The sequence below is a fragment of the Coptis chinensis genome, chromosome 8, assembly GCF_015680905.1.
Source record: "Coptis chinensis isolate HL-2020 chromosome 8, ASM1568090v1, whole genome shotgun sequence".
In the NCBI taxonomy this organism is placed as follows: domain Eukaryota; kingdom Viridiplantae; phylum Streptophyta; class Magnoliopsida; order Ranunculales; family Ranunculaceae; genus Coptis; species Coptis chinensis.
In genome coordinates, this window is record NC_141463.1 from 64,988,437 (window position 1) to 64,999,708 (window position 11,272).

At 42.1% G+C, this 11,272-nt stretch overlaps 3 protein-coding genes across 3 annotated transcripts; all 3 read left to right on the top strand.

Moving 5' to 3' along the window:
* The first annotated feature begins 3,745 nt into the window (after positions 1–3,745).
* LOC147482450 (C2H2-type zinc finger family protein) lies at positions 3,746–5,577 on the top strand. The gene has a single exon (XM_086580495.1). It carries the CDS (start codon positions 4,600–4,602, stop codon positions 5,485–5,487), a length of 888 nt encoding a protein of 295 aa, XP_086436621.1. The 5' UTR covers positions 3,746–4,599; the 3' UTR covers positions 5,488–5,577.
* A 2,598-nt stretch (positions 5,578–8,175) lies between these two features.
* Positions 8,176–8,628, top strand: LOC147482451 (uncharacterized). The gene has a single exon (XM_086579321.1). The coding sequence runs from the start codon at positions 8,176–8,178 to the stop codon at positions 8,626–8,628; it is 453 nt and encodes a 150-aa protein (XP_086435447.1).
* Positions 8,629–10,171: 1,543 nt separating this feature from the next.
* Positions 10,172–11,032, top strand: LOC147482452 (uncharacterized). The gene has a single exon (XM_086579322.1). The coding sequence runs from the start codon at positions 10,172–10,174 to the stop codon at positions 11,030–11,032; it is 861 nt and encodes a 286-aa protein (XP_086435448.1).
* Positions 11,033–11,272: the final 240 nt, after the last annotated feature.

The window sequence follows — 11,272 nt, forward strand, 5'->3', positions numbered from 1 at the left end:
AGTCACTTCAAAATAGCTTCTAATTTAGCTCAAGCAAGTCAAGTGCAGTCTCAAAAACTTCAACCACAGATTTCAGATTTCTCGTACTATATCATACTATATTGAAGGCCGGACATAATGCTGCAATGACTTATAATCAGGTTGCTATAGCTCCTAGATGCATGTCAGCTGCGAAAATGGCATGTTTCATTTCTACAATCATCATGGAGATTATACCCTACATGTCTGCCTTAGAGTGCACATATAAGTATCATTAGTCTCGGTATCTAATGTCTTTGCTCAAAAAGCTAAGAATAAGGCCGGTGGTTTCACACTTTTAAGTTACTTCACAGGGTAAGTGTGAGGATAGCAAGTGTCAAGAAGATCTAAACGGAATGGTTTTCAGATTGTGGAGTGGAGTAGGCATAAAGTCGTTATCTTTATTGTGGTTGCATACCCTCTTCTTAGTTCTTACCCATGCATTAGTTAGTAGTTACAATAATTTCCAATTTGCCACTCGACAACGCCTACACTGCTAGTTGATTATCGATAGCACCTTCACAATTATATGCCTGATCTTTTTTTTTGGGGGTGGGGTGGAGGATTCTCATTGATACATACCCCCCTTAACTTGATAAAATGAAGTTAAGAATGCATGAAAACCAAAATAAAGCTGAACCTAGCTAGTGGTCATCCATCTAACACAAGTTTCACAAGATTTCGAGTATAACAAAATTTATATTTTCGTAAGTATAGTGGATATATATAGATACGTTTCGTAAGATCCACATCCATCCCCATAATCCCTTTACAGGGTGCCCATAGTCTCCATTAAGTTATAGGGCTTTCATGTTGCACTTTCCCTGGGGAACTTTGTTAGTAGTGTTCCAGTCACACTTCACAAGAAAGGATGTAATGTGGACGGAGGCCGGTTTGTCACAACCCAAATAACATCTAATTTCTGATTATTAAGAAAAATATAATAAACAATGATATGCGGAGCTTCAATTGACTCTTACTTTTGCTCTCACTTATCTGAAGTTCTGAACTAGTTATGTTACTGGTGGTTGAACTCTATGAAAGTCGTTAATGATTGGAATATGGAAGATGCCAAGATGGTATTTTTTATTATAGAATCCATGTCATCCAATCTGTTCTTTTATTACAAGAAAAATATATAATATAAGTACAGATATTCTTATAGAATTCATGTTAATAGTACTGACACCTTTCAGGTCAAAACAAGCTAAGTAATAAGTTTTTGCTACGACGATCTCCACGAGACCACGATGTGTAGATCATCCTCGCCAAAAGTCATGAGCAACTCTATGGTGTTGATCGAGCTTCATATAAGTGTTCCTTTGATTTATTAGCTTACACATCCTTTGGAACAACATCAATAGCAAAACAGTACGTACTCATGTATACTGAATTACTGATAAAATTTATCCAAAAATAATAAAAATAAAAATAATGTATACTGATAAATCAATTTAGAAGATGTTTTTCTTAAATATATGTGGAACATTTATTATAGTTATATTAATTAATACTTTTGGGTGGAGTATGTGATCAATGTTATAATGGTTTCCTTGCAACATAGTGAACATACTAGTTAACTTTTACCAAGCCGAATTGTGAACTACATTCCACGGTTTAAAAACGAGTTAATTAATGTTTTCATTTCAAAGTTTCTGTAAAATAGAAAGTATATATTCACATAACTTTTACCTAATTGAATGTATTGTTTGTCGCTGACTCAATCGCGCGAGTCGCTCAATTTCATCATTCCATAGGCTGGTCTTCAACTAGATTGCGATGGGGACATGGCGTGGATGAACGCGTCATTGGGGTTGGGTCGGGATAGGTGGAGGTGGAAGTGGAAGTGTGGAACAATATATGCTGCGTGCAACCGGTTAACAGGTCCACTACTATACTCCTTGATCTAAAATTAATATGGAATAAATTTATTGGTTGTAGATAATCTTTTTTATCAGCATTCTTTGTTTAATTTGGCATCTAAATACATCTCATTTAGTTGATCAATATTAACCAGGAGATGATCGAATATCGAACCAGGATTCACGGGCCTGGTTATAAGAGGATGTGATGGCCCATGAATGATAGGAACCAGTTTGACTGGATTGGATCTGACCATGAATCCCTACCCAAATAGTTGATGATGTAGAAGTAGAACACTCGGTACTCACAAATGTTCAAAGGTGGAATAGCAATGCATCACTCTAGTTATTATTATCAAGAATAATTGAGTAAGAAATGAGTTGTTTGAGTGAGTCAAAAAAAATTCCACACTCTGAAGTGTAAGTGTTGTCTTTTGGGGGTGCTTAGTTGCAAGGAAAAGAGTTCTATGAGTAGCTCATAAGGTACTAAAGTTCTCACGAGGTTGACGTGTGAAGTGGAGCTACTATAGTACATTATTAAGGTAAGAGTCGCTATTAGCTTAGTGTACTGTACCTTTTCACACATATATCAAAAATGATATAACATAAAGTCTTTGAGTTTATATTATATGGTCGAGAGGATTAAATATATTATTGTGGAAAGATGATGAGGGGGAGGTGGAGAAAGAGTAAGAAGAGAGAATGATAGGGAGAAGAGTACTTAACTTGTTTCTTCAATCCACCAACTGAAGGATGGATGCTTTACTTCCCCCACCACCTACTGATATTGCTGGCGTTGCATTACGTGCCTCACACAACCAAACAAAACAATTCGTTACGCCAAGAATCTGCTCTCCCCTTAACCCACTGCACTCTTTCATTGACTTACCACCCTGTCTCTCTATAACCACTCTATATACTTTCACAGCCCAAATCTTTAGTCCTTGAAGTTGGTTAGTTACTAACATCAAAGTCCACCCTTCCTATACCCTAAAACAAATGTAACTTTGAAGTTTGAACTAATAATTACCATCATTGATTGAACTTTCAATTCGTAATGTTCCTAGATGATCTAGCTTAATTATTCTTTTTAATATGTAGAGACCTGAATTTTTTACCGGCGGGTTGGGGAATATTGGTTCATTTTCTTTTTGTAGGCGCACAAACATCGAACTTTTTAAACCGAGTGCTGGAACCGGCCCATAGTTGCACCGGGTGTTGGTTAGATTAGTTTGCTCACAAGGAAGATGACACTTCACTCTAGAGTCTAGTCAGTGTGTGCAAGTTGTGCCTTCACTTTCCACTTGAGGAGGCGGAAATGTGCAACTGCACTTACTAAAGTACTAAACTAGTAAGCGACCCAAAAGGGAGAGTTTATGGATGACCCACCTCTCCAACTGCACCGATTGTTTGCAAAAATTAGTTAAACTAAACGATTCTACTTGCATTGCTACTGAAAGCAAACTGTCTAAATTTTAGGTATCAAGCTAGTTTTGGATGTGATTAGAGTAGGATACCATTAATTATCATTGGTGTGGTCCAAGGATCCATTTTCGAAAATAAGTGTCATCAATCTAAACCCTCCAATCATCTGAACCTTGATGATCTTTAAGACCTTTGGATTATGTTAGTTGTTACACTGAAATCACCTAAGGGAGTGTTAATCTAGCTATTATGAATTTGATACAATTAATTAGAGGGTCAACTGCACATGGTGTGTTTAGTTTAACTTGATGGGTAATACCCCACCCAGGCCAATATTATCGTAAGATCTAATCATACATTAATCAAATTCAATCACAATATTATTGATATATTATATTCTATATAGAGTAACTTGAAGCAAATTACTTAAAGATGGATCCCAATCAGACAATCCCATGTATAAGTAACATTACATTAATTCTTGGTGCAATTATGTACAACTGATCCGTGTTTAGTCTAAAACCAACAGAAAAAAAAAAAAAAATTATATGGTATATATTCAAATAAAATGAGGAAAAATGTATTGATGATTAACAAAATAAAGGGAGCAGCGTAAATTCCGTGGCTCCAGGCTTGCACTCCAATCCTGTTAGAGAGAATCGTTGAGGAAAAGCAATGGGTTTGCTTCAAAGCCAACCGAATCTCACTCACTCCCTCCTCTCTCTTTCTCTCTCCAAATAAGCTAATAAGATGATGAGTGAATGAAGAGCTAGCTAGAATTGTTATTTTGTTTTTTTAGTATGGGTGGTGGTGATGGTGGTTGTTATAATATTGTGTGTGACTTTGAGTTGGCAAAGTGTGAGAAAGAGAGTGTGAAACGGACTTGACAAGTATAACTTTAGTAAACTGTTAAGTTTACACACCCACAGGTCACAATACACACACAATCACAGAATACCATCTCCTATTTTTGCCAACGTTTCAGTTACAATCTTTGTGTTTCTTATGTGTCTTCATTCTCTCTTCCTAGAGAGAATTGAAGAGTATAACTTCCAAGGTTGGAAACGCAACAAGGAAGTTTGGCAGACTAATTCACGGTTACTGTTTATAAGAGGGGGCGGCTTTTATTCACTACTTAAACCTCTTCGCATTCACTTTATAAATAAATCACACCCCACTCTCCCACCTAGCTTGCTTCCTCTCATCATCTTGGTCGTCTTCTCGATCTCCATCCCTCCTTTTTATTTGCTTCTTTCATTCTTTTAAGGATTTGGGTGGTGGTATATATAACTAGATGGCCATGGAGATTATTGGAGAGGAAGTAATGGGAACGACTGATCACGTCCATATCGTTAAAGGCAAGCGTACCAAGCGTCAAAGGCCGTCTTCTCCTCTTGCCGCGTTTGATATGACTACTAGTAACTCTTCCAGTGGAGAAGTTGGTGCTAGTGGTGATGGTGGTGGCGGTGATGGGCATATATATGGCTATCAATCGCCGACTAACTCAGTTGAATTAGGTGAAAGTACGGAGGAAGAAGAGGACATGGCGAATTGCCTAATTCTCTTAGCTCGAGGACATAATACGGATGTTTCAAAGCGAATCGATGATCATGTTGGTGCCATGGAGAAATTTAGTAGTCGACGATTCGCTGAAGCGCCAACAACAACTACTAGCAAGGCAGGATTCTATGTTTATCAGTGCAAGACTTGTAACCGATGTTTCTCTTCTTTCCAAGCGCTCGGCGGACATAGAGCAAGTCATAAAAAGCCAAAGGCTATGGTTGGAGAGAAGAAGACATTGATGCTGTTGGAAGACGATACTCAATTCAATAACAACATCTCGTCCATTAATCTACAAATGGGAAATAGGACTTCTTCACATACAACTAACAAGTCCAAGGTCCATGAGTGCTCTATATGTGGTTCAGAATTCTCGTCTGGGCAAGCTTTAGGAGGTCATATGAGACGACATAGGACGCCAACGACGGCAAACATGACCAATTCTATTGCCATGGACACGATTATGACTGAGTCTCAAGACACTAAGAAACCAAGAAATGCTCTATCGTTGGATCTTAACCTTCCAGCACCTGAAGAAGATCGCGAGTCTAAATTCTCATTTGCTTCGAAGCAACACTCTCTCCTCTTCTCAGCTTCATCTTTGGTTGATTGCCATTTCTAATAACTTCTCCTTGGAAGTTTGATCAATGTGTATTCTTAGCATTATTCTTGGTACATTTTATGATAATTATAAATTCTTTATATTCTTTTCTATTTTGATCGATCAGTTTGTTGAATTCTCTTGGTAAGTGGTTTATGTTCATGGTGGCATTTGATTCACGAAAAGTGAGTGAGTGATGGGCATCTTTTCTTTTTGTTTCTTTTCAAATGTGTGTATGTGACTGTGTGAGGGGAGTGAGTCTGTGAGCAAAGAAACATATGCAAGGGTGTGGTTGGGTTTTCCATCACCAAAAAAGTCGTGGATTAGGTTCCAACATTTCGTTTGCAAGAAAGCTAATGCTCGGATCACTTTCTATCTCTGTTTCTGTTTCATTAAATGACAAAGAATAAACGGATAGGAAGCTGAATAAGTAACTGGCACTTGCATTTGGATCTGTTTGTACTAATTTTATTACTTCATTTATTGAATACAGAGGTTTTTTTTTTCCCTTTCTCTCTTTAAGAATATATCTTTTTAATAGTTGGTTATACATACAACTTTAGTTATGTCTGGCCACTGGCCAGTGAAACTTTCAGTGTATCTGATGTTCATTTTCAACCAAAAACAAATCAGACAAAATCACCGTGCTGAAATGCCCTTATTGTGGTCCCATGTATCAATGACTTTTTATCTCACTGGTTGGTTGTATCTTCTATAGCTTTGCAAGTGAACTGATGTCACGGACTCTTAATCCACAATTACAAAATTCCGGTGTTCCAACTGTAGTGGTAGGATCTGAAATGTGATAGATCAACGGTGGGATGAACCCGAAGTAGTATATACTGCAGAGGGGTGGTGCACAGGATCGGTTCATGGAATCAAAGTTATTTTACGGCAACTCTACACGTGGAGAAAGGTGTGCCACGAGATCAAGGGACAGATGGATGGCTAGGGTGAAAGGAGAGAGGGGTATAAAGAGAAAGAAAAGAGAGAGAGAAGGAGGAGGATTCATTGTGAAAAAGAGGCTAGTCCTAGAGAAAAGAGTGTGTATAGAATGAGGTGTAACATTTGGCGCCGTCTGTGGGGACAGAACAAAGCAACGTGGAAATGGCTATAGTAGGGAAGAGAGAAGTAGGCGGACCGCGAAAAGCGGTGGCGCCGGAGTTGGAGGCGGAAGTTGTAAGCAATGAAGGGGGAGATCAAAGAGAGGAGCCATTTGCGGGGATGGCCTCGAAGGAGACACGACTAATGCAGGAAGAGGTCGCGAGGTTGAGAGAGGAGAATGACGCACTAAGAAAAGAAAGAGAAGTGGCGGAGGAGGAAGGGAGAGCAGAAGCGAGTGAGGAGTTCGACAATGAAGAGGAGGGGCCGGACCTCGTCGAGAATCCGGTAGAGCAGGTCTTACAATGGAGCAAGTTCAGGAAATGATAAACAACGACCGAGAGGCAAATCTGTAGCAGGCAAAAACCCAAATGGGCGCGACTAGTCAGGTGGTGGCTGGTCTGAATCGCAATCCGCTGTCGGACGCGATATGGGTTTCGGAGGTGCCGAAATGTTTCAACTAGCAAATGTTTGAAAGGTACGATGGTAAGGGAGACCCAGTAGATCACATTCATCATTTTAGGCAACAAATGCCTCTCTGGCAAGAATCGCGGTATGACGGGTTGTGGTGCATGATGTTCCTAGCTAGCCTTAAATGAGGAGCATTGGACTGGTATTATAGGTTGCCTTCGAAGAGTATAACTAATTTCCAAGAGTTGGAGCAGGCGTTTATAGACCACTTTATACATCAAAAGAGGCGGGTTGTGGACATCGCGACCTTGTTCAATGTCAGGCAAAGGTCCGCAGAATCAGTCAGGGATTATTTGTGTCGCTTCAAGGCCGAGACATTGAAGGTGGAGAACTTGGATGAAAGGACGGCCATGATAGCATTCGAAAGAGGTCTGCGGCCAGGAATGGGGGTCCATCAGTCCGTCGCAAAAAATGAGATTGTGACCTTGCATGAGTTGTATCTGTGGGTAGAAAAGTACATTAGATATGAGGACACCATGCAGAAGGATTCTAAAAGGCCAGCGAAGGCAGTGTCATCTGTGGAAAAGGAAGGGGATTGCAGAAAGGCGGAGTCGTCGGATAGAGGCAATGGAGGGTATTGCGGATACTCATCGCACCCGGAGAGGAGTGGGGAGGGAGCACAGAGGGAACGAAAGGAAAGAAAGCCATACCGCGAGCTCGAACATACGCCTTTGAACAGGCCGTTGAGTGAGATATTGCCACTGATCAAGAACGTCCAAGGATATGAGGGACCGCGAAACACGCTGATCGAGATGTCGAACAAGCCGTACTGTGCGTACCACTAGATACGCAACCATGAGACTAATTATTGTTATGCATTGAAATGGTTGATTCAGAGGTTGGTAGAGAAGGGAATGATGAGAGAATTTGTAGCGGTGGTCCCGAATGAGGAGTCGGGGCCAGCTCAAGGGAGGATAGTGGGAACTATTAATGTTATTTTCAGCGGAGAGGTACGTTCTGAGTCATAACGCCCATAGAGATAAGGTGAGAAGAACAACTAGTATACAACAGATCAATGAGGCTACCAGAGGTCCGCGATCCAATTCAGGGTCAACGAACGGAGGAGATAGGATTGTATTTTCTAGCGCGGACCTCAAAGCTATCGATACTCCCCATGAGGATGCGTTGGTCATTACTATGGCGATGGGCAATTACATGGTCAAAAGGGTGTTGATTGATTGTGGCAGTGCAGTGGACTTGCTGTTTAGGGGAGCTTTGGATGAAATGAGGATTGACCTAGGGCAGCTTAGGCCACCGCGGTCCAACTTATATGGGTTTAATGGGAGTGTCACAGAACCTATGGGAGAACTTTTGCTACCCGTGACGACAGGACCGGTGAAGGTTTTCTCTCGATTTATGGTGGTAGATTCCAATTCCCAATATAATGCGATTCTAGGAAGGAGATGGATCCATGAGATGAAAGCGGTGCCATCAACCTATTATCAGGTAATTCGATTCCCCACTTCAACGGGAATGTATGAAGTTCGCGATGATCAAGTGGCTTCTAAGAATAGCCATCAGGATACGGTTAAGAGGATGATCCACGGACCTGGAGGAGAATCGTCTAACCCCAGGAAGAGGCAAACATAGCAATCACAGTGCGCCGCCGTGGAAGGAGAGGCGGAGGTAATAATGGGACCAAAGACCCTGGACGAGGTGGAGGTATTGAATCTGGTGGTGGGAGAAGAAGAGAAATTTACGTCAGTAGGGTCTAATTTGCTTGAAGAGTGGAAGAGTAAGTTGATACAGTGTCTGTTAGAGAACAGGGATGTTTTTGCATGGGGAATAGAGGATATCACAGGGTTGGACCCAAGTTTTGCATGCCACCGTCTGCATATGAGGGAGGGTGCAAAACCAGTAAGATAGAAGATGAGGAGTGTGAGGCCGAAGTACGCGGAGGGGATTCGTGAGGAGGTTGCCAGGTTGAAAGGAGTGGGGATCATCAGAGAAGTGGAGTTTACGGACTGGTTGTCTAATGTCATTGTGGTACCGAAGAAAAATGGCAAGGTTCGAATGTGTGTTGATTTTACAGATGTCAACTTGGAGTGTCCTAAGGACAGTTATCCTATGCCGCGAGTAGATAAGCTAGTGGATAGAACCGCGGGATACAAAATGTTTTTATTTATGGATGTCTCTATGGGATACAATCAGGTGGCGATGTATGGACCGGAACAGAAAAAAACGTCCTTCGTGGTGGAGGGGGGTACCTACTGCTACATGAGAATGCCGTTTGGGTTAAAGAACGCAGGGGCTACCTTCCAACGGTTGGGGGAGAAAATGTTCGAGAACAAAATTCGAAAGGCAATTGAGATATACATAGATGATATGATGGAAAAGAGTATGTCAGAGGAAGAGCACTTGGAAGGTCTAAGGGAGACATTTGGTATACTGCGAGCACACAATTTGAAACTCAATCTGGAGAAGTGCACGTTCGGAGTGACCACGGAGAAATTTCTAGGTTATATTGTTACTCATAGGGGGATATAGGCTAATCCTGAACAGATAAGGTCCCTGGTGGAAATGCCCTCACCTCAGACTGTTAAGGAAGTACAACGACTGGCAAGGAGGGTCGCGACACTTAACAGATTCATTTCAAAATTGTTCGATAAGTGTAGGCCGCTGTATCGGTTGTTAAGAAACACCACGGATTTCACATGGACAGCGGAATGTGAGAAGGCATTTCAAGAATTAAAGAGGTACCTCGGTGAGGCCCCATTGTTGTCGCGGCCCGAAATAGGAGAGAAACTGTATTTGTATTTGGGGGTTACGGAGTACACGATCAGCTTGGTCCTCGTTTGTGTGGTGGATAAGATGGAAAAACCGGTGTATTTTCAGAGAAAAACTTTGTTAGATGTTGAGACGAGGTACAGCCGAGTGGAGAAGTATGCTTTGGCGCTAATATTCTTAGCCTTGAAGTTGAAACTATATTTCGAAGCTCATGTGGTGGTGGTGGTGACAAATTTGTCCCTCAAACAAGCCCTGAAGGCCGAAAAGTCCGGAAGAATGCTGAAATGGGTAGTGATGTTAAGTTCATATGAAATCCAATATCAGATCAGGACAGCGGAGAAAGCTCAGGTGGTAGCGGAGTTCTTGGCGGAGTTCCTGGCCGAGGATCCTATGTGGGGGGGAATAGATGGTCCTGGAACCCGAACGAGAAGTTGAACAGGATCCCTTAAATCCATGGGATGAGAGGAATGGATGGAGAGTGTTCGTGGATGGATCTGCGACAGATCCAGGCAGCGGAATTGGGGTCGTGCTAGTTACGCCAGAAAACAACATAATAGAACAAACCATGAAGCTGGGATTCGCAGCATCTAATAATGAGTCGGAGTATGAGGCAGTAATAGCGGGTTTGAGGATGGCTGAAGGTTTGGGTGTAAAGGAACTTACGATATATTCAGACTCGAATCTGGTGGTGTGCCAGGCGAACGGAGTATTTACAGCTAGGTGTCCTCGAATGGCGAAGTATCTGGAAGTCTTGCATAAGTGGGCGGCGAAGTTAACAAATGTCAGATTTGTACATTTGAATCGCGGGGAGAATCGGCATGCAGATGCCCTGGCTTATGTAGCCGCAGCCATGCCGGGATCAGAGGAGAGAACAACCAAAGTAGGGAGGTTGGGTAGACCGAGTACTGAGGGACCGGCGGAGGTGTTGCATACTGCGAAAGAGGATGGGGGATGGATGGAGCCTATCAAGCATTTTTTGTCTGGACAAGAGGTGACTGAGAGGAAGGAGAGGAGAAGATTAGAACAGACTTCACAGAGGTATACGTTGCTGGGAGGAGAGTTGTACATAAAGAATTTCAATGGGCTTTTACTGAAATGTCTAGGGCCGAGGCTGGCGCAAGAGGTGCTAGCGAAGTTGCATGAGGGAGATTATGGGAGTCACTCAGTAGGACGGACCACGGCACATTGGCTATTAACACAGGGTTACTTTTGTCCTCACATGAAAAGAGATGCTGTAGAATTTGCTAAGAAATATGAAAAATGTTAGAGGTTTGCACAGTTGATATTCGCTCCGGCCGAGCCGCTACATAATGTGTCTAGCCTTGGACATAGTAGGGCCGCTGCCCATGGCCAGCGGCAAGAGGAGGTTCATGTTGGCGGCCACAGACTATTTCACAAAGTGGATTGAGGCAGTACTGTTGCAGCAGGTGAAGGAGGAGTGAGTAGTCAAGTTCCTGTGGGAGAACATTATATGCCGGTTTGGGTTGCCGTATGCTATCATCGCGGA

Bases quoted from the DNA above. Each gene is read 5' to 3' on its own strand.
- LOC147482451 (XM_086579321.1), top strand. From the start codon at position 8,176: ATGGCGATGGGCAATTACATGGTCAAAAGGGTGTTGATTGATTGTGGC.
- LOC147482452 (XM_086579322.1), top strand. From the start codon at position 10,172: ATGGTCCTGGAACCCGAACGAGAAGTTGAACAGGATCCCTTAAATCCA.
- LOC147482450 (XM_086580495.1), top strand. From the start codon at position 4,600: ATGGCCATGGAGATTATTGGAGAGGAAGTAATGGGAACGACTGATCAC.